Source organism: Leuresthes tenuis, unplaced genomic scaffold (genome assembly GCF_036924035.1).
Source record: "Leuresthes tenuis unplaced genomic scaffold, fLeuTen1.0.hap1 SCAF_20, whole genome shotgun sequence".
Classification (NCBI taxonomy): Eukaryota; Metazoa; Chordata; class Actinopteri; order Atheriniformes; family Atherinopsidae; genus Leuresthes; species Leuresthes tenuis.
The window spans coordinates 5,650,160-5,676,776 of record NW_027325374.1 but is presented as its reverse complement, the minus strand read 5'-3'; the positions used below and the strand labels follow the sequence as shown (position 1 = coordinate 5,676,776).

General features: G+C 40.6%; 1 protein-coding gene and 1 pseudogene across 3 annotated transcripts in view; one reads left to right on the top strand and one right to left on the bottom strand.

Annotated features, from left to right (window-relative positions):
* Positions 1-26,617, top strand: part of LOC140278259 (PH and SEC7 domain-containing protein 1-like) — a 67,574-nt gene that overhangs the window by 24,992 nt on the left and 15,965 nt on the right. For 2 of the 3 annotated variants that reach the window (XM_072373234.1, XM_072373235.1), the window contains one exon: positions 21,151-21,194. In XM_072373234.1, the coding sequence (XP_072229335.1) occupies positions 21,151-21,194 (44 nt within the window). Of the gene's footprint in view, positions 1-11,578; positions 13,364-21,150; positions 21,195-26,617 lie in introns of those variants that run through there. The other variant, XM_072373236.1, reaches the window with a different exon arrangement.
* On the bottom strand, positions 17,488-19,390 carry LOC140278417 (general transcription factor II-I repeat domain-containing protein 2A-like; annotated as a pseudogene).

Genomic DNA, 26,617 nt, shown 5'->3' with positions numbered 1-26,617 from the left:
AGGTGAATAATGAATACAAAGGCAGCCGATGCATCTAAGAATAATGGCTGGAAACAGCAGGGGAAACCAAACTGAACAGAATACATAAGAAATAAGGCTCTACTAAATCATCAAAAACTAAGGCAGATACAAACAGGAGTTGAACAAAGGCAAAAAAACACCTGAAAACCACTAATAACCCGACAAAGACATAAGATCGAATCAAAACAAAACATTGGTCCAAGAAACCAAAAGACAAGACAAATCATAGCTAAAAACAACCTATAGACCATGACAGAAGACAGACATGACGGTGGTTACTGGTCATTTATTACATTATGCGAACATTTGCTAAACTTCTTGACTTCCATCACACCTTGAATCCATTCATAGCTGCCCGCACATGACTGGTCCTAAACAGCTTCCATCAGACCCACTTGGAGTCCAGCTCATTTGCAAACACGATATGTTTGTTGCATTTCTTCCTGGTTGATCCACAACTTTGTTCCAGACTCAAAGGGGTAATTTATGATCATAGGAAACTGTTGTGGGCAGCAACTCAGACCAGAATAGAGTCTGAACAGAAAGTGAAAACCAATAGAGCAGCTTTTCAGACAGCTCGTCTCAGTTTGAACCCACATTGTATCTGTATCTTTGCCTTAGTCTCTAACTGCCGAATGTTTGTCATTCAGCAGAGGGAAAATTAGAACTTTGAGGTTAAACAAAGCTGAAAATGTAATTTACGCAGGGAAAGCCTGCACTCTCCGTTAGGATCTATACATTGCTAAATCTTCACAAGTACTTGTTTACAGCTGTATTAAGATGAAGAATATTGTATAGTAGAATTTTAAATGCGTCTGCAATTGTTGGATGGATTATAATGAAACGTGGAATCAGTAGGCTAGTCATGGAGCAACGAGGACGGCACCGAACTCTCATCTAGAACAGCAATTAGTGCAGCATTTCTGGCCAAATTACTGCAAAATGAGTTAAGCTTCAGCCTCACCTGGTGTAATAAATACGGGAAACTTGAGACCTGCTCTACTCTAGCGCATTAGGTTAGTATTAAGCACAATCACTGGCTTCTTATCTGAATATTAATTGTTTCTTCTGACACCTTTCATTTGATCTTTGTAGATTCTTGAGAACTTTACTTATCATTTGGTAGTTTTTTTTAATTTTGGGCCTTTTTGAATTCTCCATAAAACAAATACAGAGATTGAATTTTAGACATGTCGTGGTGTTTTTTAGGCTGTTGGAAATGTTTAACTGAATTTAACTGAATCCCATCAAAAACAAATCCATCATGGAGGCAGTGTAGTGTGATTATTTAAGATGGTGCCATATGTTGAAGCCTTAGCCCGAGGGGCACGAAACACCAGAGTGGTGCTGAGCTGCTGAGCCCTGCAGCTAAAACAGAAATCTCCTGCCTGGTGGACTGGAAAATAATGAGAGGGGCTTTGCATCCCCATGATACTTATTTCTACCTCTTTCCTCAGGTAGACTTCCCTCTGCCATCATTTTTTTTCTTGTGTTATGGCTTTATCTTCCTCAGTAACTCTCAATTATTCCCCCTCAGCTCGTCCTCTCTTCCTCCGTCTCACCACTTCAACGTCTATTTGATTAAACCCTGCGATATGTTTCCCATTACCACCACAAAAGAGGTGCAGAATCAAGCAATCTCCTGTGCTGAGTGTGTGTGGCTTTGGCTTCACAGCCTCCTCTTACGTACGTTACAACACACCCAAAAAGATTTGTAGTGAATTTTCCACACTCATTAGGAGAAGAAGAGAAAAAGAAGCAGGTATAAAATCAGCCAGAGACACTAACACGGTTCAAAGAAACTTCTTGGCAGCAGTCAAGGTTTAATTTCATGTCAGCAATTGGTTTTCTAACCCTAACCCAACAATTTTTGGATCCTCATTTTTGAAGTTGTGTTTGGAAATGATTAGTTGGAACAGCAAAACTAAAAAACAAACAAACAGAAATACTCCGATTGTGAAGCAATCAGTCAGTCGATATTATGAAACAATGACTGTGAAATATTCATTAAAACCGCAATAAAACTATACAAAATATATTTTTGGTTAAAGAACCTGCACACACATCCATTTGTCTAAAGCTCTTCACACAGGAAGCATATTAAGGTATTAAAAAAAATCTAACGCAGTTTTAATTTGCTGCCAGATTTAACTACTTTTCAGGACCCTGCAGGAGAAGCAGCCTTGCAGGACTTTGACAATGATTGCGGGCCCTAAAGGGCCACTTTTCAGTCACAATTTCAGTCTGGTTTTGTTTTCTGGCATTAGAAACAGACAAATATGGGAATAAATGCAGCTTCATAGTGAATATGGCTGTACAATAGGAATATACTGCATTTGTGAGCAGAGAGGATCGGCTATAATGACATCATGAATATGCTAATTAGCATGACACTTTAGATTAGACAGATTTGATCTAAATTCCACCAGAGAAAACTGGGAACGCGGCCTTCACACACATTATGGGAGCTAACAATATTTACTAGCTATTAATTTTGCCAATTGATATTTAATTAAACATGTTTAAGTGGCTTCTCTTGGTTGGATAATTGACAGGTGGCAGTGCCACAGCACCACACCTTTATGAGCTGTCGTTAGGTTAATTCTGCAACTCCTGAGAGACATTTACGAATCTTTAGCTGCTAAATGGTTCTAACCGTTACTGTCTGAAGGCTGTAGCTGATCGTGTGGTGGAAAGTGGGGTTTTTAGTTCTTTTTAGCTCAGACAGGGGCTGCTGCTTGTGACACTGCATGCATGAGAGAGAACCGGAGCAGTCAAGTTGCTCAGTAAAAATCCAAAAGCATAAGTAGACATTGAGGATGTGCGTGTGGATAACTGCGAGCATTATGATCTGTATTCGTCCCCATTATAGTGTCCACATTCCAGTAGATCAGCATCTACAGAGAAGGAAATCAACACATATTTTCTTCTTATCTGCTTTAAAGATGTTAGTTAACCCTCAGGCTGCTTACAAACAAAACCTTATCATGATTTTAACTTTATCTCACAAATGTGTTGCAGGGAAGCTTCAAAGAATGGCCACTGAGACGTTTTAGAGCAACTCTCTATCGAGCCTCAAGTTTTCTTTTTTTATTAGTTATGGTTGTGTGTGTCTGGGTTTCTCTTTCTTTAGTTTTGCTGAGGCCCTAAGCAGAGCAGAACTCATATATTAGTTTCGAAGGCATTTGTTTGTGTAACTTGACAGAGAGTCGATTGCAGCAGAGCTAAAAGCTGAAATAAATGTTCATAAAACTGAGCTTTTGAACAGATGAATATACCAAACTGACTTGATTATTAAATCCAGAAACAGGATGAATGGGCGTGCTCACAGCCCAGCACATGCCCACTCTTGTACTGTTGCTTGTTTGTCTCAATCAGTGTGTTCTTGTTATAGCATTCATAATGAGCCTATAAGGATCCTAATGTACTCTGGAAGATGTTTCCTCTCTGTTACCAACAACATGCTGTCGGTAAACAGACCTGTAACAGACTGAAAAGTTACTCGAAAGCAGGAAGGGCACTAAACAAGGATGGCAAAACATCCACTCTTAATGACATTCCTGTTATAGTTCATTATTAAACTATTGGAGGCCCGTGATTAGGCTTATTTATTGCAACTTTATAGCAACAACACAAACTTAATTTACCTTAATTTCTGACATCTGGTTGGATTGATTTACAAATTATGTTTAGCTGATATGTAATTGGTGTCTGGACTAAAATGAGGAGGTAGGGGTGAGTGGTGGCTGAATGTGATCCATCGTTTTGTCTGGATTTTTTTGGATATGATTGGTTGAAGTTAGCCCATGGAAGACAGTTCTAGACAGTGGATTTGTGCAGTCATCAGTCACCTTTCCAGTTTCCTACGATCACTCAGATGTCTTACAAACCATCGACTTATTCTTCAAAAGGCTTTTTGTGAAAAATGCAAGATTTTGCTGCTAATTGAGCAGTTTTACGCTCTGTTGTGAGATCAGGTTGTTGAGCCTCAACAACTGCTTGACTGGGAGAAAAAGATCATGTTTTGGGCTAAAATTAATCGTATCAAAATGCTTAAGCCGTGTTAGAACAAGTGCCTGGGTGAAAATGTGAAAATACAGTAGGCTTCAATAGCATATAATGTTTTATTATTTGGTTGGAGGACAATCTTGATGGTTGTAATGACTCATTTGCGCTCCACTGGACTGTTTTTAGTTTAGTTCAACCCTTCAAATGCCATTAACTGTCAAAGGCAACCAGTGAGCTTCCAGTTACATCATCTTTTGCAAATTCATACACAGATGTCTGTTTGTTTAATGTTTAACATGTGGATGTTTGAGTGGTACCCTTCATACTGAAAACTTTCCACGAGACAGTAAATCAGAATATCATATGTCCTCAAACAAAAACCGAAGCTTTTATTTCCTTCATTAGCCTTTATTTCTTATTTTTCTACAGCATACCGTTTTATTGCTTCGAAAAGGAACCTGGACTGCTGTACATTAACACTTTCCACGCCTACTTTCCACGCTCTTGTGCGTGCTCTTATGCAAGTCAGCTTGAAGTCCATTCAGTCTTAAACAGATGTGGTCATTTTTTGTTCCCTCTATAATTTCCATCCAATACACTGAAAAAAGAGACGCCACACTGTGTACCAGGAAGATGGATAAAGAGAGTAGCGATTAGTACAGGCTAATTAACCGTTAGCTTGGCAGCACCTTAGCACTTCCTGCACGGTGTCAACTTGAAATCCCTTATGACTTTAACTTGGTAGGACTTGTGCATCTTTACCGTGTGCAACAGCAGATGGATTGATGCAGAGTGGTTCAATATGTCAGCAAAATATTAAAAACAGCGTGATTATTACATGAAATTGATGAGATGAAGTGATAAACACTAATATTTTGTTTGTATTTGGCATGCGCATTATGATGCATTTCAACCCAACCCCAGGCAATTAAAACAAACTTGGCTTTTGAAAATTGAAATATTAGTTTTCCCTTTTAGCATTTCTTCCAAATTTAGCTGCAGTTGTGTAAACTTTTTGATCCGAAGGGACACTGTAGTATCTTTACTGTGTAATTAAAGTATTTATTTACTAATTTATCTTAAAGTCTTTGCAGTGCTGCAGTATTTGTGCTGAATGTGTAGTAGCTGATGAGTGTTCAGCTGATTACCAGTAAGAGAGATGATTAAGATTCGTGGTCCCAGAGCCACGGCCCGCTATTAAGCCTTCATAACCACTTCATTGTTCGTTTACCCCTCTGTAGCAGCTCTCATGATAAACAAAGCTGCTGTACAGCTACTTTACTGTAGCTCCCTGAAGAATTTAAACCTCTGGCTGCTGGCCCAAGCTTGTGCTTTAGAGGGAACTTTCTTCCTTCATTGTATGGCTCAGAGATGCATAGGTTTGCACTCCCTCTCACTCTCTTTTCTCAGCACTGCTCAGGGCTTGAAGCTTGAAGTGGGTGCTAATGATGCTCTGAAGTAGGTTACCAGCCTGCAATAGACCAGGAGAAGTTCTCCTGAAACGAAAAAGCTGAACACCTCAATCACACGCGGAACTACACTCTTCAAACAGTAATTAAGCACATCGATGTAATCGATTGTGTAGCGGCATTGATTATGAGCAGAAAGACTGATGGCTTATTTGTTTCTGTAAATGAGGGTGTAACAAAAGAAAAAAGAAAAAAATCACGTGTCCCAGCTGTCAGTCTGGCCCAGCGATGAATTCATCAGAATTTTCCACAGGAAACAACGTGCCAGAAGCTGAAGGCCTTGCCAACTTCAGCATAAGCAAGCAGGTCACATCTGAAGACATGTGCTACTATTACCACACAACCTTACGTGTGTGAGGAGTGTGCACAGCGTGTTACAGTTAAAGGCAACGTGTATTTATGAGCAAACCTGCTGAAAGTCACCTATTTTTCACCATGTACTTACACTTCAAAGATATGCTGATCGTGTAGGTACCACTGTGCATGTTTAAAGGAGGAATGTTTCTTTATTCATGAAGGACGATAACATTCCTGCAGATTTGATTGAAACCATTCCCAATAAAATCCATGAAAGAGCATTTCTCCAGGTCTCTTAAAGCTTTTTATGGTCCAGGACTTTTAGGTACAGATAAATTGAAGTTGCAGGTTGTTAAATGTTACTCATCCTGTCTAAATATTTGTGCCAAAGTCCTCTGTAGAACAGCTCCACAGGAAACCTAGGCTGGATTATGACTACTTCTTTCACTTCTGTCTCAAACACAGCACCAAATGTGTGCACACCATTATTCCACAGGCAAAAAGTAGTCCCCAACAAAAGCTTTGGTTACTTCTGTTTGAGCAGCTTTTACCAAAGTAGATGCCCAGACTTTTTATTTAGATTATTAAGCCACTTTTAATGATCTTTTATGACATGTACATTAATTCTCCATCAATACCATCCAGTCCTCAGGCAGGTTTCCATCACAGTGTAGCGCACAGTATGTGAATCGCTGCAGCTTTGATTAAAATTGATGCAGCGTTGTTGTTCTTCATTTCTAATACATCTACAACCCCAGTTCCAAAGAAATTGGGATGCTGTGTGTAGATTAAAGCATCATGCAGTGATTTGTAAGGTCAATTTCTCAGACCAGGCTTGGTTTAGGGACCTCACTTCCCATCACATCACATCCCATCTATGATACCTCATTTCATACCTCAGGTCTGGAATCTGCTCTCATCAGTTCCCAGGAGTTTACAGACTGTTGTTAAAAGACAGTGGTAAACATGGCCCTGTCCCAACTTTTTTTATGTGTTTTACTGCCATCAAATTCAAGACGAGCTGATGTTTTTACTCAAAACACCCCAAGTTTTTTGGAATTGGTTTGTAATTTGGTCGAGGTGCAACTGAGAACATTTAGAAGAATCTTAAATATCAGTGATTTGTTGTTGTAAGGATGATGTTCAGTCTCACAGTTTCATTGTGGCCTGGTGTTGGGGATAGAGACGCATTTTGTAATTTTGACTTTACAGATTTAGTGGGAGCTTTTTAGGCCGAAATCTGAATTATAAAGTATTTAAGGTTGAAGAAACTAATAAACTTTAGGGCATAGATGGACTAGCTTGTTTGGTTTTGGCCTTTCTGTGGGATTTCTTGAGCAAAATAAAAACAGAAAGCTATCACCTGTATCACCTTATTCTACATATGAGAAATCAAAAGCGTATTTTACAGCCTCAATGTTGAAGCCTTGTTGGTGTAGAAAAAGAAAGCCTATGGGAAGGCTTAGAAATTTGACTCCGGTCAGTAGTTTGAGACCCCTGGGGTCAGTGCTTAGTGCTGTGGTTCATGCTGAGAGATCAACTGTAAGTAAAACAGTGCAGCTGTCTGTTTCTAGTCTGCAAACCAAAGATCTGTAAGTCCTGATAGGAACAAGGTTATGATTTCCAGCCACTTATATACAACATGAATTAGCTTTCTCTTTTCCAACACCTTCTCTCCAAAGACTGCTGTGGCAAAACAGGAATTGATCGGTACTGATCTCACACCATTTTCCTCTAAAAATAGAAATCTAGTGCAATTGAAGTGGATTGGGCAGAGGAAGATGTGGTAAAGAAGAAGGGCAGGGTGTGAAGAGGAGATGGCTGCTTAGGTCAGCAGAGGCATGCTGTGGATGTAGTCTCTGTCTCCCCAAGCTGTCTGGACTTTTCATGAGGGAAGGGGGAGAGATTTAGATAGGATGTGAAATATTGAGTGGGATCAAGGATGGGTGGGAGAGACTGACAGTTGATGGGAGAAATTATTCCATTTTGTTTGCTCTTGGTAAGCAGGTGTTTCCCTGTCTTTGTCTGAGTAACAAAGGCTTGAGTGCTTTACTCAGAGGCACCTGATTGCCTTTCTTGGGATTCTTGCTTTAAGTCACAAGCTGCTGAGCAAGAGAGGAATTGTCAGTAAGAGGCCTTCAACAGGCTGTCGTCTGAATGCAGGTTGTTTGAACTTAGCTGTCAGATGTGACCCCCACTCCTCCAGGCTCACTGATGTTCCTTTCTTTTTCCTCGTCGTAGACTTGTGGATGCCAGAAGGGACACCACTCACATCTAAGCTTGCCAAAATCCCCCAAAAAACACTGATGTCAAAAGACAGATGCTGGACACAAGGGAGCATCTGTTCTTGCTGTGTGTAACAACAGAAACGGCAGCAACGGTGCAAAGTAGAGTTTTATTGTAACATTTTAAAATTCAACAAACATACAAGAAACAGGATATCAGGAGAGTACAGGTATGCGTAATAAAGGTTTAGGCCCATAAATATTCCAAGAAACACAAAATTCCACTCCACATAGCATCGATGGTTAGGCTCTATTATTGCCCAAATTAATAAATAACTTTGCACATGCGCATTTGCCAGACCTCTGCCAAACTCAGTATCAGCCCAAATACACCGACCCGACTCTGAGTGCTGGAACTGAGCCGGCAAAGAGCCGTCATAGCACCACACCAGCAACTCTATGGATGTCAAAACCCAGCTATCATTGTTTCATTGCCCCAACAAATCTAACAGAACTACATAAGCCAGAGGACAGCCTTTAAAAAAGTACCGACTGGTCTTTTGAGGACAGATCCTTCTGTGTTACTGCTCCCGCAGGCTACCCCTCCATATCTGCTGGGTATCTTGAAGTGACCTTGGGTATTTTGAAAGGCACTATATAAAACGAATGATAAAAATAATGATAATTACGATAATATCAGTAGTCTGCCAGAGTTATAGGAAATGTTTAGCTTAAAATACAAAGTACTTGTCATTTTTGCATTCACTCACTATTTAGTTGTTGTTTTCCAGTTTATGAACGATTTGGTTAAGGTTAGGTATTAAAAACGAGGTGGTTAAGATTAAGGAAGAGTTTCCTGGTAAAAGAAACATGTTATACCCTTTCCTTACAAGCTGAAACATTTTACTCAGATCAAGATTACGTTGAGAGACAGTACAGCAGCTCCATTTTCATCCTTTAATCTAAACCTTTCGACAAACTGATTACTTCAGGGCATGGAGCTACCCGTTCGGCTCCACTCTGCCCCTCTCTTCCTTAGGGTCTGCCCCTGAGATCTGTAGGACTAATATAACCCTTGGAGCAGATTTCTGTTACTTGAGAGTCTACAGTAAAAATCTTGAGTGCTCAGAACATACACAGAACTGAAAATACTTGACTGAAAGTTTTATTCTCAAATATTTAGTTTCCCTCTTGTGCAGTTCAACCATAGACAGCTGGTAGGTTACTGATCCTTCGTTTGAGCACGAGCTCATCTCAAGTGATGTGTTCAACAGGTCAAAACTCAGCAGGTCTGATATCAGCTCCATAAACTCTGGACTTCCCTGTCGATCCAAGTTTTTAGCTGCTAACATTCAGAACCGGTGCTTATACAGCCAATAGTTCGCTGATGTTTATTTTTTTTAAATAGATGTACTGATGATGCATTCAGTGATGAATGGAAAATCAGAATTTCTAGCTTTTGACTGGTTAAAAAAATTAAGTAAATAAAGAATGGCAAATAGAAATCAGATTTCCTCGTTGGGATCTAAAACATTTGACAAAGTGCGGGTTGAGCATTGTTAGCTCAATACTTCTTCAGTTAAGTGTGAATTTTATTCTAGTATCAAAGCAAACTCCTGAGGTCAAACAAATGCAGCATAATCTGAAGATTCCTCAGCAAATCTGAACTGCTCGCTTAATGTCACATTTTCAGATATATGACCAGCGTAATAACATAATTTTCCTGGATTTTGATGTCCACCTTTTACTGCCCATACTAAGCTCCTTCTTGGGGTCATTTGCACATATTGTGTGCAAAACATTTTGCTTTGACTCACAAATAATCCGAACGTGTCCCACATAGTAAATAAACCCAAATGTTTTCTCCTTCTCTTTCATGCTTTTATTTGGCCTTAATATTGTGTGCTTTTGTTCATTTTTACCTTAGCTGTAATCACCAGAAGGAAATTGAAGCCCCAGCTTCATGTAAGTTTTAGTTTTGCTCCCTTGTTCTTTTTGGGATTTGAGACGTGATGTGTGGATGCTTTTAAATTTTGATGCGGGAGTGCAGTTAGTGTCCCTGAATGCAGACGAAATTTAGAGGTTGTACAGTGACATTCAGCTAGGAGGACTCTACTGCCACAGAGTAGTTTATGAAGCCATTTTCTGATAGGTGTTCAAAAAAGTTCAAATATGGATGATTAATTAAGTCTGGGTCTAAAGTATTTAAAGGAGTAGCTCTTGAAATGTTATCCTCATTTACTTTGCTTCTAAAAGTTTGTTCATATGATGACATTGAGCTCACATCTGTACATTGGAGTGGCTATAGTCATTGTTTTGCATCAATATGATATAAAGGCATTAGAACTGTAAGAAACTAAAATATACTGTACAGCGGACATAGACTGTAGCTGGAGTATACACTGTCAACCGATTATAGAAGTGAACATTGAGAAGAATAGAGAATAACAGTGTCACATAACTCTAATCATCCACTTGCCCTAGAGTACCCTAGAGTGCTCAGGGCCTGAGATACCGCAGTTAACAACTTTGATTTCCAGCCCTGCGCTCCACCTTTTTTGCTTTATGGTCCCTTGACATTTTTGTGGGCTTCTGGTGGTGTCTTTGTTGCTTCTCCAACATGACAAATACTTCCTGTGTAGTGCTGAACATGTGCAGGGCTCGCATGGAGATTTGTTTTGATGACAGCGGTGTTACATCCCAAAACTGTAGGGGGAGCCAAAGAGCAAAATAAGAAACCAAATTATTTTGGCAATGTTAATGTTCATCCTCAAGTGAGAGCAAAAATGCATCATATTCTTCTGCGAGGTCTTGCAGTTAATTAAGCCACACAGCCGTGAGAGCAGAAACGTGATCAGTTTCCTAACTCTTGTTCAAGATGTCCTGTTGTTTGTCTTTCTCTATAAATACTACCGACCATCAGGCTGAACTGACCTGAGAGGTAATCCAGTGAGAGCACAAAATAAATTATTTCTCACCCGCGATTAAAAAGTAATGAATGTTCACAACAGTTTGAAATCATAATTCTACAATTTATAAATGTAATATCAGTTTAAGTAACCCTTCGGAGGAGAATGTAATAGGATAACTCTTGTAATTGTTCAACAAAACTGAATGCAGACCTTTCAGTGCATATAAAAAAACATAGAAATAACTAAAATTATTGAATAAATCAAAACTCAGGTTATAAAAGAATATAAAAAGACAAGACACACATTCCACCAGTACAGCTAGATCACCAAAACTATAGAAATAAAGTTTTAGTCAAACTGTGTTGTTATTGCTTTGGGATAAAATTTAAATCTGTTTGTCCATGTTTTTAATGACCTGAATTGTCAGCCTGAGGGCAGGAGTTCAAACGGGGAAAGTCATTGGGAATTGACCTTCCCGGACCTTCCCCTTCTAGGAAAGGGAGAAGGCGTCCGTAGGGTAGCTTGTAAGTCTGTTTTTAGATTTTTAGCACAGCCAGACCTCCTGGTATGTATTTAATACACAGACAATTAAGAAGTCAAGAGATCCTTTTCAAATTTGTTGCACTACTCCTTTAATTCGCAGGTTAGGAGCGGAGGCAGTAGTGCTTGACTGTCCTTTTTCTTTATATGTGTCTTTCTGCCTTCACCTTGCCGTTTTCTCCCACCCATCTGGATCATTTCTGCATACTAATTGCTTGTGCAAGTATATCTTTTAAAAAATGCCTTCATATATAACCTCGTCTGTATGTGTGTATGCACAGAAGAGGCGGTTAAGAGACGGTGATTTGCTGGTGATGACTGAGAGAAGGAGGGAGGGAGGTGCGCATTGACGAAGCCAGAGAGAGGAAGGCAGAGCGAAGGAGAGCACTGTCCCTATCAGCTTCTTTTTCGCTCTGCGACTCAGGCATCCAGCTCTCCTTTCCTCTCCTCCTCCTCCACAGCAGCAGCAGCACGGGGAAGGAAAGAAAGAACTGGATTAAAAAGGTTGCAACAAAATAGAGAATCAACAAACAAAAACGAGGAAAGGGATGGGAGATATCAGCAGGAAGAGAGCAGCATTTTTTTCCCTTAAACACCCTCAGCCGCCAAATGTGCGATGATAAGAGACTAAAGCCAGCGCGGGGAGAAAAAATACTGACAGAGGGAAGTAGATCACGGACGAGGGGAAAAGGATGCCAGCGGACCGCCACTCGTGGACAGAGAACAGGGGGAAGAAGTGAGGCAGACAATCTGACAATCAGCACTGTGACTGTTAAACTGAGGGGATCCATTTTACAGTGGGAGCAACAGGAACAGCCACTCTTCTCTCTCTGCTTTCCTGGCAATTTTTTCTGTACTCTTTTCCTCTCTTGAATTTATTCTGTTTATATATCTCCGGGCTTGTGACGAAATCATGGACGCTGTCTGGAATCCCTGCTCCAGAGTCCGAGGGCGGAAGTCCGTCCCTCCCACCCCCTCCGAATCTATCTCAATTGTGTCTTTTTACTGTGTGTTTACATTCATATAAGCATAAAGAGCTCACTGTGTACCGTTGTGTGTCTTTGTACCTCTTCATTTCCGCATTTTGCACCCATCTGCTTCATGCTGGCTGTCTGTTCACACCTCTGCCATCTGTGAGAGTGTTAGCTTGGTTTTTCTTTGTGAGTGCTTGTAGTCTGTTGTCACGTATCAGCCTGCCATGAACGGCAGGTTATTTCCTTTCTCATACTTTTCAATAAACGAGGCAAGAAAAAGAAAAAGTTGTGACTGATCCTCACCTACAGGAAAGCATCTTGTCCACTCACAGGATGTATAATACATGGCTGTCTTATCCATAATTCAGCATCAGGTGTGCACACCGGTGTTGCCTGGTGAGCGGTGACATCAAGAGATGAGACTGTTGGGGTTTGATGCCTGCTGAGAGCACAATCTCCTTACTTGGTGGCAGCTTGTTGTGTTGTCTCCCTCTGCAGCCTCCGCTGATCTCTGGCTGCTTCCACTTCACTTCCAGCTGTCTGTTGGCACACCGGCCTCTCCCAGTGTTGACTGGACTCCATCCAGAACATCCTTTCCCACTTGGATCAACTTTTTTTAGCAGGAAAAATAAAGACTGAATCACCAGGGCTTATTTTGAACCTCCAGCAATCTTTGGACACTTCTGTGTAATTTGTGCTCTTTGACTATGATTGGTGTCAACAGCCTGCACTCGGCAGGGCGCCTACGCTCACGTTCTCTTTGCACTGTGCGCTACGGAAGGGACTTCCGGATGATGGATCCGTTTCGCTATCCAAGGACCCCACGATCACGTTCACTCAAACCCCTCGTGTTCCCAGACCTGCTGGGCAAAGCTCAGGACGGGCAGAACCATCCACAGGCCAGAAAGAGGAGGAAGGTACTGAAAAAAAAACTTAAATTTAAGTCATTTTATTTATCATCTTAAAAAGTGTTTGTTATCATGTCTATTTAACACACAAACAGAAAAACAATATTGTGAATTACTTGTTTTTCACCAGCTTCTTGATGGGCTTTACACCGACATTATGGATAAAGCACTTTGCTATTATGGCACTATGGAAAACTACCACCAGTTTCCCTCATTTGTTTCCATTTGGTGATGTTGATGAAGGCAAGCAGGTGAAGGTGAAAGGCATTCGCTCTTGTCTTACTGATCCTCCGCACCGATAGTGTTACTGATTTATGCTTCACCACTTCCATTTACATCTGCTGTTCATACTCTGCACTCCCTCGGGATTTACAGTAAGGGGGGATTTTTTTGTCCTGTTCCAAAATTAAAGATAATTCTGAAGGAATAATTCAACAGATAAACCCAGCTGTGACATGGTTTCTGCATATGTATCATTGAGATTGGAGGTAGGCTGACACAGATCAAAATACAGAAAAAACTGCATTCTTAATTAGAAAGGGAAACTGGTAAGGAAAACAGTAGTTTATACACTGTCATAGACAGCAGTCAGAGCGCTCTCAGTTTGGAGAATCAGATGGTTTCATGACAGGCAACCTGAAGCTAAAAGCTGCTCAGAAGGGGGCCATGAGAAGAGAAAAATCTTTTGGCTTTAAAACAGCTCAAACCCAAAACTTACTGACCGATGTCCTCTGCAGGTAAGACACCCGCTACTCATTCTTTGCTAAACCTCACTTAAAACAGAACATCCCTCCTAACATCAGGCTAATATCTAACTGTTACAATAGAAAAATATCAGTCAGCAGCAGTTCATTATGTGGATTATAATGACTTGTATACAAATAGACTTGACTTTAACTTTACTTTCTCTTTATAGCGCCTTGAGAGGACTTTTATTGTGAATTGGTGTTTTATGAATAAACTGAACTCGTAACTGTGAGACCAAAATGAGACACTTTGTTGACAACAAATCTCCTCATCCTGTCACCGCACTACTTTTGCCTCTTCAAAGTAAATACCAACATAAGTGGTGCTAAATATATTTAATCTCAGCTGCAGCTCAAATTCATATCACAACAGATGTTTAGTTTATTCCCAACGGGTTTACTTTGGAAGGCAGATAGAATCGCATGAGATTTGTACCACAATAATTACATAAGAATCCATCTTGCTGAGCTCCAAAGGATCCGTTGTTACTAAAATACATTAGTTCACAAACAAAAGCGACTCCTCTTCACAAAGTGGTTCTGCTTGTGCTGCTTCATTGATATGATTGGTTCACTTGTAATGGTGGTTGAAAGATACTTCATCTAATCACCTGCTAAATCCGCAATTATACTGTTTTGTCACTGTGTGAGCGAAACGTGACGTCAGCACAGCTGTTAGGTTAGCACGAAGAAGCCTCGTCACTTGTTGCACAGCTGTTTGCATCCATTGAAACGCTATACTGCATTGTTTCTTTGCAACCAAGAACATTCTGGATGGAAAAGCTTGAAATCATCACAAATACTGATGAAAGCTCAGTCAAATAAACCCCTTCATTTCAGATTTTTTAAGGACTTCCTGGCTAGTATTTTTCACCATATTTGAACATTTCACAATATATCCTTTTGCTAAAGCCATTACTTGTAGTTTGGTTGTAGCTGCAGTATGGATAGCAACGAATCCCAGGCTTCCCTTCTTCCAAGTCCTCCAGGAGGATCGTCAGTCATACCCAAGAGATATAAGCCTTCCAAGTAGTCTTTGGTTGACCGTGAACCCGGCTGGCTGTGCTTGGGAAAGTTCTAAAGGGAGGTGCTTAGGATATGTCCTTATCAGATGCCACCTCAACTGGCTTCTCCCAGTGTAGAGGAGCAGTTTGCCTGGAACTCTCCCAAACTTCCAAACCATCTCATCTTAGGAAGCATCGGCAGTCTCCAAATAAATCTAATTGTAACTGCTTACATTAACAATCTTGTTCTATGTCAGAGTTTAGGGACGTAGGCTGGTGGGTAAATTGACAGCTTTGCCTTATGGCTCACGACTTCACTGCAGATGTTGCATACAGCGTACAGTCGACCTCATGATTAATGTTCTCGTCACTCAAGTCCAAGACCCTGAGACTCTACCTGAGGTAAACTCTCCTGCAGTGGAATTCAAACATGAATTTTTAGTCAGAGGTTAAATACAGTTTTGTTTTATTTTCATATCTTTTGATTCAGTGTTTCTCACTTGGACATAATAAACGTATGCACACAGATCTTGCTCTTGTTCTGCTTGCTATACAAATTCACTGTTAATATTTGATGTCAAACACATTTGTGCTACAGAAGCAGTTTGTTTTCTGCTTTGAAAGGGGCGATCCTGGCATCCCGGGAAGCTCATCTGTATTTCTATCTGGCTTTGTTATTAAAATGCATGAGCGCATTCAGTTGAAACAGTTTGAATGCTCAAAAATGTACAGTAAAGAGGATGAAACAGAACTAAATCTGTACTGGTCCACTCTGGATGGCCGTTAATATTCATGATGCCCTGGATGGGTTTCTGATTAGACCCAGTTTCAAAGGAAATGCTGGGAGTGAACCTTTAACGACACAGCCACTTTGATTTGACCAAAAATCACAACACAAATAGATTGAACATTTTTAACAGCAGCAGTGGAGTAAAGAAGTGCAGTGCTCTCCAAACTGGCAGGTTTGGATGTGTATGTGTTGGTCTTCAAGGAATTCAGGGGTGAAGGAGGTTGCAATGAGCTGCCTCAAAGTGTCCTCACACATCTGTCCACTGCCTCGATCTTGAACACGTCACTCTGATGGCTTCCTGCTGTCTTCTATCCCCCTCTGTAGCAGAGCGGCTGTGAAACTAGAGTTGCTATATCACAGTCAGCCGACACATGGCAATGTCGATGGAGAATGTTAAAGGAGACGTGTCTAAAGGTCCTGACTGTCACTACAAATCTGGAGGACGTTTCAGTCAAATGTGCACCAACTGACAAACTCCCTCTTTGAACCCTCTCTTCTTTTCTCTGCCGTTTTTCTTTTCTGTAAGTCTACTTTGTGTCTTGATGATGATGATGATGATGATGAAAGTGAGCCACTTCTCTTAGAGGGGAAACAATGACCCATAAAAAGATAACTGGTTCAGAGTAGTGAAAGATTTGGATTTAGAGATGACAAATCATAAATTTAACCCAGATAAAAGTCTGCAGTAATTAGAATAATGTACACGCAGATAAATCCAATTCCTGTTTTGGTGGTGGTGGATTGTTCTGCAAGACTGATAAAACCTCAAGTATTTCAAAGCTACACTGCAATAATTCTGTATCTCTGGTTTCAGCAAATCCTAGTTGGCTGTGTTAATAATCTCCTCTCAGGGCTGTTTAACTTATTTTCCTTTGCTTTTATTTTTATTATTATTCTTATTATTATTAATATTAACAGTTATTCCAATATTTATAAGAATTTAAATCAAGTACAGAAATAAATTGGAGTTGGAGCCTTGCTCAGGACCCACCTGCCCACATGGCAGCCCTCTAGTGCAGGGATGTCAAACTCATTTCTACAAGGGGCCAAAATTCAAAACACACTTTAGGTCGCGGGCCGAACAGGATAAACATTTATTTAACACACCAAAACTAAATGTTTTTAGAACATAAATATGAATAAAAACAGACAGGAATATTATTCTGAAATAAACTTAAACCTTAAATTACTTATTTTTTTGCTCTGCATAAAAATATCTTGTTAAATATAACATTCAAATTCCTTTGCTCCTATGTCAATGTATATAAAAAAAAATAAACTTAAATATCCCAAAAGATTTTGCTCTCCTTAAAAATATATCCTGTCGAAATTATACAAGTTAGAAATATGAACATGCTACAAAACCTGGAAATATACATAAAATGTGTGCTTTTCAGCAATAACAATTTAAATCATTCAGTTTTCTTTGCTCTTATGACTGATCTGATTATATGCTCTGATCGCAGCCGGATACCTGGCATCTTTTTTTGGCAACAAGTTCGTTTAAGTTTGGTGTAAATTCCTGTGTTGTAGAGATTCTCAGGATGGACAGCAGGTGCTCACCAGTGAGACGACTTCTGGGTGCTGTTTTGTTAATCTTCATCACTGAGAAGAGCTTCTCACACAGATATGTGCTCCCAAACATGCACAAGGTTCGAGCCGCATGAAGACGGAGCTGAGGCATTGATGTAGGGATGGAGTGAATGAACTGTGCGGGTCCTGCAGTGTCGTACTTTGCCTTCAGTGTCCCATTACACTGCAGCTCAATCAGTTCCATCTGAATCTCTGCAGGTGCAGTTTCAACATCGACGGCAAATGGGTTGCGAAGCAACTCAAAACTCTTTTTTTGTGCTTCAAAGTCACTAAAAGGCCGTGCGAACTCAGCGCGTAGTGTGCTCAGTTTGTCGGCAAAGTCCGTTTTGGGGAACACATTTGTGCTGACTTGGTTCAACATTACTTGGCAACAGGGAAAGTGAGGCCAGTTGCACTGTTGCATTTGTGTCTCCCATAAAAGCAGCTTCACTTGAAATGCCTTCACTGCGTCATACATGTCAGTAATCATGCGGTCACGTCCCTGGAGCTGCAGATTTAAGGCGTTAAGATGAGCTGTTATGTCAGCCAGAAACGCCAACTCACACTTCCATTTTTCATCCCTCAAAACGGTCTTCCTTTACTGTCCATGAACTGACAGATTTTGTTGCTGAGCTCAAAAACCCTGTTGAGAACTTTCCCCCGACTTAGCCAACGCACCTCTGTATGATAAGGAATGTCGGCAAACTCTGAATCTATCTCCCGCATAAAGGACCGAAACTGCCGGTGATTTAACCCTTTAGCTCGGATAAAGTTTACGGTTTGCGTTACAGTGCTCATCACATGGTCCATCTTCAGGACTTTGCCACATAGTGCTTCCTGGTGTATGATGCAGTGATATGCTGTTAACTCACCAGTACAGTTCTACTCCTGCATCTTCACTCGCATCCTTCCCACTAGTCCACTTTTTGCACTGCACATAGCCGGCGCTCCATCAGTTGTAAGTCCAATAAGTTTGTCCCAGGGCAGTTTCATGTCGGTTACACTTTGACATACGTTTTCAAAAATGTATTTTCCAGTCGTTGTCCCGTGCATCGATTTAATGTCCATTACTTCCTCCGTTACGCGCAAATTGGAGTCCACTCCACGGATGAAGATAGCCAGTTGTGCAGTATCAGTCATATCAGTACTTTCATCCACAGCAAGAGAGTAGGCAATAAAGTCTTTGCTTCTTTCACTCAACTGTGCTCTTAGATCAGTGGCCATCTCACAAATTCGATCAGTAACCGTATTTCTACTCAGACTTATATTTGCCAGCATCTGCTTTTTGTCTGGACATAACACGTCGAACACCTTGATCATGCAGCTCTTCAAAAATTCTCCCTCCGTAAATGGGCGCGCTGATTTGGCTATCTCCTCTGCCACGATAAAACTTGCTTTCACAGCAGCTTCACTTTGTGATTTTGCACGGGTAAAAAACGTCTGGAATGCCAGATTCTTCTTTAACTCTTCTGTTTTCTGTTTCTTCTGCTCTGAATCCAGGTCTTTCAGGTTATCCTTGTGTTTTGTCTCAAAGTGCCGTCTTATATTGAATTCTTTAATTACAGCCACATTAGCTCCACAAATGAGACACACGGGTTTACCGGCAATGTCACTAAACATATACTCAGCTTCCCATCGGTTATTAAAGGCTCTGTTTTCAGAATCAACTTTTCTCTTCGGCATCGTGAGGGGTATCTTCGGCTAACGGCTATCTTCGTGATATCTTGTAATAGCTAGACTTAATTGACGCGAGAAGTACGCGGCAAGGCAGCTGAAGCGTTGCATTATGGGATCTGTAGTTCTGTGCAGTATTGTGTTATCAGCGCTTCATATCGATGGGCCATGAATAACGATAATGTAAAATGATCTTGCGGGCCAGATATGATTACAAGGCGGGCCGGATGTGGCCCGCGGGCCGTGAGTTTGACACATATGCTCTAGTGCGTAACACATAACTGGATGGGTTTTGCCCGTAGTTTTGCTCACAGACTCATCCAGCTTTGCATTTGTACTGTTAAGTCCAGTTTTAATCTTCCTCCCAGTTTCCTTGTTAATTCCATCTCTGTAGTCATAGCATGTCCCTGTGGGACTCACTTCCACTTGTGGCAACGTCAAAACCTTTTGCTGCCTTAAAGCTTGCATTGAGATCCAGCTGGTCCCATTGCAGCCCTCTAAAGCTGCAATTATACTCGCCCCAGTGGTCACTGCAGTAGCGAATTATGACGCTAGCAAAGTGGCATTAACGTTAACACAGGTGGGTTGGGTTTGGCTGGGTCACACAGATGACCAAAGCAACAACAAATCATGTCAATCTTTCGCACCAGCATTTGCAAAGGCAACAATAAACCAACCTTATTTGAAGGCACTTTAAAGTGATCATATTATGCTCAATTACAGGTTCATACGTCTATTTTGGCTGTCTACTATTCACAAACCACATGATTTGTCTCATACTGTACATTCCTGCAGCACCTTTTGTCACCATCTGTCTGAAATGTTTCATTTTTGCTTTTGGCTCTTTAAGACTCCCAAAAAGTCCACTCTGTACTGACTGACCAGCTCAGTGATCATTCTTCGTATGAATGTTTGCAAAGCCAACCACGACGCAGACGCTAGGCAAATATGTTTCATGGTGATGTCATTGGTCACTGGTTGGATCCCCAACTTCTCAAGTATACACGTTGAAGTACGCTAGGCCAAGATATTATACCCCACGTTGCAACCCGATGTGTTCCTCGGTTGTAAGTCGCTTTGGAATAAAGTGTTTGCTAACTGAATGTAATGTAATTAAGCAAATGAGTAAAAGCAAAAGAGTAACTGCTAATTAGCTGCCTTCTATCTGGGAGAGAACAACCCAGTTTGGTGTGGATTTGGGCTAGAAAGCACAATAGGTATAAGGTAAAGAGTATTATATGGTCTCTTTGCCTTTATTCCACAGGATTCCATAAGAAAATGACAAATTTTAAAGCACATTATTGTATTTTATTTATGTAGTCATTGAAATATTCACTCTACAGCCATAGGTTATATGACAGTTACTGTACAGATGAAGATTTTGCTCAAAAAGATTGAATATGATTTACTGTGACACATTAAAACAACAGAACACTACACACGGTAAACTACTGATGGTTTTCTTAGTAAATTAATCTGTTAGTTATAGTTTATGTATAAATTAAATCATATATAAATTGAGAAAAGGATCTTTAATTTGTAGTTTGTAAAAAGAATTATTGGGACAACCATTTCAGTCTAAAAACAAGTGTTAAAGTCTGTGTCAGCTGCTGAGTTATAATGATTTTGTAACTGGTTTTGCTCTGTGCGGGTTTATGCAAGTCTGAATCATTAATTGCCTGATTGATTTCCTCGTCTATGTATCGACAGGCCAGGTGTTTGGTGCATAATGGCTTTGTCACTGATGTGGTGGCGGCAGCGGGCTGATTGGATGATTGATGGATTGTTTGGCAGAGTGAATGAGTTCAATTGAGGCAAAGAACAGTTTGAGCGGTGTGAAAAGCGATGACGTTTCTCTGAGTACAGTTTATTGAATGAAACCGGCTTGCTTACTAAGCATCTTTCTCAGAAAACTACAATAAAACTGCCTGCGTGTGCACTGCACCCTGCGATACCTGATCAAATCTGAGCACAAATCTGAAAATTTGATTGTCTTGTATTCCTCTACAGGCGCTCTACAACTCAATCAAGAATCAGAAGCTGCAGTGGACACTGTAAGTAATTTTAACTGACTTTATGGAACTAAAGCACTTCTTACATTTCTTTCTCTCTTTCCTTCTGTCCTTTTTCCTTCTCTGAGATATTGATTAACTTGTTTGCATCCTAATAATGACGTGATTGTTGTCTGACATGTGAAGGAAACATTAGTGTGTCAAGGGTTGCTATTCTGGTTCACAGCTCCAGAGCGACTCAGAGATGCCAATTAAGTCACTAGCTTTCCAAGCTTTGTTGCCATAGTTACGGCACCATGGATACGACTCCATAGCTACCGCATTGCTCTTTCCTTCCTGCGTTCTCTCAGCAGCGAGCACACACACAGCAACAGATAAATGAGCTGTAAATATACCCTGGAAAAACATTTGCACGCGTGTGAACATGTCTTCTGCACACATGAAAAGCACCAAAAGAAAAAACTGAAAGACAGTGGCTAACTCCATTTCAAAGGACTCTGTACCTGCATCCTGTACAAAGGTGTGACCACAGCCTCCCACTACCTTTCCGAAAATAGCCACAGCAGCACCGCTCCCGAAGCAGCTGAATAAAAGTGGTCAGAGGAGCAGATCGAGTCGGAGATCCGCAGAGAGGCAGGCAATCCAGTTCAAAATCTCCGCTGACATATAGACAGCTATTTAAACACTTCCACCGCATAACAGGCCACAGGGGGATAGGTGAGATGTTATTTTTAGCCACGTAAACACCATCAAGCAAAGGAGAATCCACCTTTTAGCAAAATCAGTCACAGATTAAGAGATTCAACCCGTAGCTGTGTGGGTTTGAAGGTGAACATTTTGTATTTCAGCTGACTTGTTTGATTAAAATGCAGAGGAAGCCGTGTGTGGTGGTTGTTTTTGCCTACAATTTCACACTCTGCTCACATAGTTGTTTCATCACACAGAGGGTGTTTTTTTCAAACTCATCGACACACCAGTGGCAGATAAACGCCACATCTGCTGCTCTTGTTTGTCCTTATGCGCATTGATTTGCGTGTTTCTGGTTGTATCACAGCACAAGAAAAGGGTTTATTCTGCTCTTTTTTATTTACAGGTCAGTCCGGCTTTGATTTACTAATTTACTCCTTTAACAAACAAGGCCTGCAATAGAGGTGTGAAACTCAGACTCTAACACAAACCGTGTGCTATGTACATATGAACACAAACTGTTTGTGAAATCTCGCATCTTATTACAAGTGTGTGTTCGTGGAGATGTGTGGTTTTTCGCGTCCCAGCTCAAACGATGGATGTTATTTCACACCCCCGCAGAGAAACGCGCACACATGGCCACTGTCAGCAGTGTGGTTAGATGCACCCACATGTTCTTCGCAGACGTATACAGCGCACACATGCTTCCTCGTTCAGGAGCGGAGGTGGAGGGCAGAGGGAGAGGCGGCGGGCAGTGAGCGCTGAAACGGAGATGCAACAAGTTGAGATGCAGATGGGTACAGATCCCTGGGTGGGCATTGGATTGAAATGTCAGAAAAGCATGTTTTCTGTTTGAAACGATGAGCAAAACCTGGGTGGAAAAGCATGCTGAAGAGGGACAAAGAACACCCATCTGCCTTTTGTCCCTTTAATTCTATTAATAAAGCCTTTTCTTCTTTTCGCCTCCTCAGAGGCACTAATCATCTTTGCTGCTATTGTTTGCAGTCGCCACCTCTCACCTGCATCGGGAGGACAGGTTTTGTGTCACATAACATTAAAATGAGTATTGAAGGCTGCAGCTTTGCTAATATTAGCCGGGTATTTCATTGCAGATTTTGATTGTCATATAGAAAATGTGAATAAGAAATGGTGATTGTGAGTGTTTGAAATCTAATGCTAAAAATCATTTACATTTTCAGCAGCTTGAGATGTTTTTTTAAATGAGCAAAAAGCAACCCAGGAAAGCCTGAAAACATTTGTGAAATCGGACAGTTTTCATCCACAAGAACCAGCAGCGACGATGAAACCCTGCTGGATCTTCTCGCATCTCCAGCTTTGGGGCAAACAAGAAGTACTTGAACACACTGAAAACACCACATCTAACTACCGGCAAGGACATACAATAGGATAAAACTCTGCATTTCAGCAGGTAGAGGTAGTTTCTGTGTATCGGGAGGATATGACTATTGATGGCTTTGTTGCTGGCCTGTTGGTTGTGGAAGAAGATAAGAAGAGGCGGTGAAGAAAAATAATTTATTCTTCAGCTATGCCAAACAACCAATCAGAACGATCCTCTTCTGCTGATTTAGACTAAGATGTTCATTGATCCCAAAAGCTGATTCTCTGGGTGAAGTTTAGGTGAATTACAGCCTCTGTGAATGAGAAGATGCATTCCTGTGTAGAACAGAGTGAATATGGATGAGTTCCTGTCCTCTTTCACTCCACTGTGTTTCTGCCATTTGGTCCACTGACTCAGTGTCACAGGTGAAACACAGCCAGTCTGTTTCCACTGGCAACCAAAGCAGCAGCATCATCACAGAATACCCAGCATGCATCTCTTTCAAGTTGTTTTAATACAACATCTGGATGCTTTCTTTCTTCTACGTGTTCCTGTCATTTTCACTCCCTTTCCTTCTTGTTCTTTACTATGTATTTTCTTTTTTTCTTTTCATTTATTTTCTTTTCACTCCCTTTTCTTCTTTTGTTCTCTCCTTGCTTTCTTTTTTTCTCTCAGGTTTTCTCTTTTGTCCCTCTCTTCTTTGACTTTACTTACCAGTATTTTTTTTTTTTTCCTGGTCCTCAATTTATCTTGCACACTTCCCTCCTTTTCCTTTTGTTGGTTGCATTTTTCTTTTCTTCACCTCACATCCTCCTCTTACCACTCACTTTTCATGTTTCAACCCCTTTGTGCTGCTATTCATTACTGCCCTTTTTCTGTCCTTTTTCTTTTTGTCTTCTTCTTTTCTCCTCCTCTACCATTGATATCTTTTTCTATCTTTTATATAGTTAATTTTCTGTTTTCCCAGCTGTCTCCTGTCTTCATTTCTCTCGTCTCTTGTTGTCTTCTTGCTTTCTTGGGTTTCCCACTCTCTATCCGTTACACTGATAATATTCTGCCATCTGAGAACGATCAGCTTTGTCTTCTTTCTCCCCCCTCCATATCTGCTGTCACTCCTCTATCTCCTCCCCACCCCCCCACTCTCTACTTTGTGTTTGCGTGGAGACGGACGGATTCAAGCAGGCCGGCAGTTACCAGGCAACAGACTTCGTGCTCATTGGCTCCATCGCTGCCTCTCTTTCTCTCTCTGAATCCTGCATGGGGTTAACTGCTGTTATGTACTGTTGGTTACTCATAGCGTGGTCTCGGGGGGGCATCCATCCATTTTCTATTTTCAGGCTGAACTTTTGCATGGGTGCCGCCTGCTGAGGTAACAAGTGGAACTGCCATGTTACCTCAGATGCAGAGGCACTTGCTGTTTTAGCCTAAAGCATCTATCATCTGCTAATGTGACAAATCCCTTTAAATACACCAAAATATGCATACGGTGCCTTGTAAAGGATTATTTAGAGGAGAATAAGATTATCACTGCTGTGGCAACGTGCACGGTTAGGATTGTCTATCATTTGAGTGTTTCAGAAACATGTAATATTCAGTAATATTCAATGATATATGAACAGCAGGAGGAAAGAGGTTTAAAAGGACAGATTCAAAGAGGCAGATAATAGAGAAAAAAATGATTGTTTATATGATTAAAACAGTAAAGAAAAAGAAAAGACAGACTTTAAGAGGAAATATGGAGTTGATGTAATCCCTTCGGCATCACCCAAGTGGATTATGGATGTTCACCATCTGTGCTATTTTGGAACCAGAAGTGATCCTATTTGTATTAGAGGGTCATACAGATTAATTTGTTGGCAGATAAAAAAACTAAACAGCCAGATAAAACATTTAAAAAGTAGTTTAAAACAGGTAAAAATAGCAACAACAGAAAGTGACTAAAACCAAAAACAGGACGAGGGAACTTAGGAAGAAATATGAACCTCTAAACTGAGCTCTAATGTGCATTTCCCTTTTTGAATAAAAAGTCATAGAAAAGACACAGCAATTTATCAGGATTGTCCCAGAGAACTCTTTCAAAAAAGCATAACACCCAAAAACTTCACGTCTACCAGCAACAAATCCTCAAATCCAGTTAAATTAGAGTGGAGTTTGGTAACTTATGTCATATTAGTTTTTTAAAAGCTTTACTACGAATATGTTTGTCGTTCTGTCCATTGTTTCTAGTGTTCCTCACCAAAGTAGTTATAAAGCTCTAGTAACATAAAGAAAGTTAACTGACGTAGGAATAATTAGACAAGTTAATAAGAGCTGAAATTAAAGGTGAACACATCCAAAATGTTGTTCACAATAACGTATTGTGCAGGAAGATAATGGGCAAGTATATTGGGTTTTCTTAACAAAATATACTGTGCAGCAGTTAATGTCATATAAATACAATCCCAATCCCAAAAAAGACACAGTGTAAAATGTAAATTAAATCACTGATAGAAGACTATTTGTTAATCTCATAAACTAATACTTTACTCACAACAGAACATAGAAAACATATCAAAAGTTAAAATGAGGCATTTTACTATTTGATGAAGAATATTAGCTCATCTTGAATTTGATGGCAGTAAAACATGGAAAAAAGTTGGGACAGGTCCATGTGTCCCACTGTGTAGCTTCCCCTCTTCTTTTAACAACATCTGTAAACATGTGGGAACTGAGGAGAGCAGCTGTTGGACCTTTGGGAGAGACGTTCTTGTCTGATGGAGGATTCTAGCTGCTCAGCAGTCCTGGCTTTCTTTGTTGTATTTTTAATGTTTTTATCGGTGTTTAATTTTTTAACCATTCCAGTGTAATATAAACAACCTGTATAATCTGTACATATATTTTTGCATTTATACTATACATATTTTTATTCTTTTTTTATGCCTTTTCATTTTTCTCACCGAGAGCACCACTGCAGTGTTGTTATGTTCCGGAAACATAATGACAATTAAAAATCTTGAATCTTGAATCTTGGTGAACGCTCTGGGCTGCAGGCAGGTCAGTCCAGCACTCGGACTCTTCCACTACGAAGCCATGCTGTTGGAATAGATGCAGGATGTGGTTTAACATTGTCTTGCTTCCCTGAAGAAGACATCTGGATGGGAGCACATGCTGCTCTAAAACCTGTACATACCTTTCAGAATTGATGGAGCCTTTCCAGACGTGCAAGTTGCCAGTTCCATAGACACTAATACACCCTCCGTACCATCAGAGATGCAGGCTTTGAACTGAGAGGTGGTAACAAGCTGGATGGTCCTTCGTTTCATTAGTTTGGAGGATGCAGTGTCCATGATTTCCAAAAAGAATGAAACATTTTGATTTGTCTGACCACAGAACAGTTTTCCACTTTGCTCTCAGTCCATTTTAAATCAGCTTTGGTCCAGAGAAGACGGCAGTGTTTCTG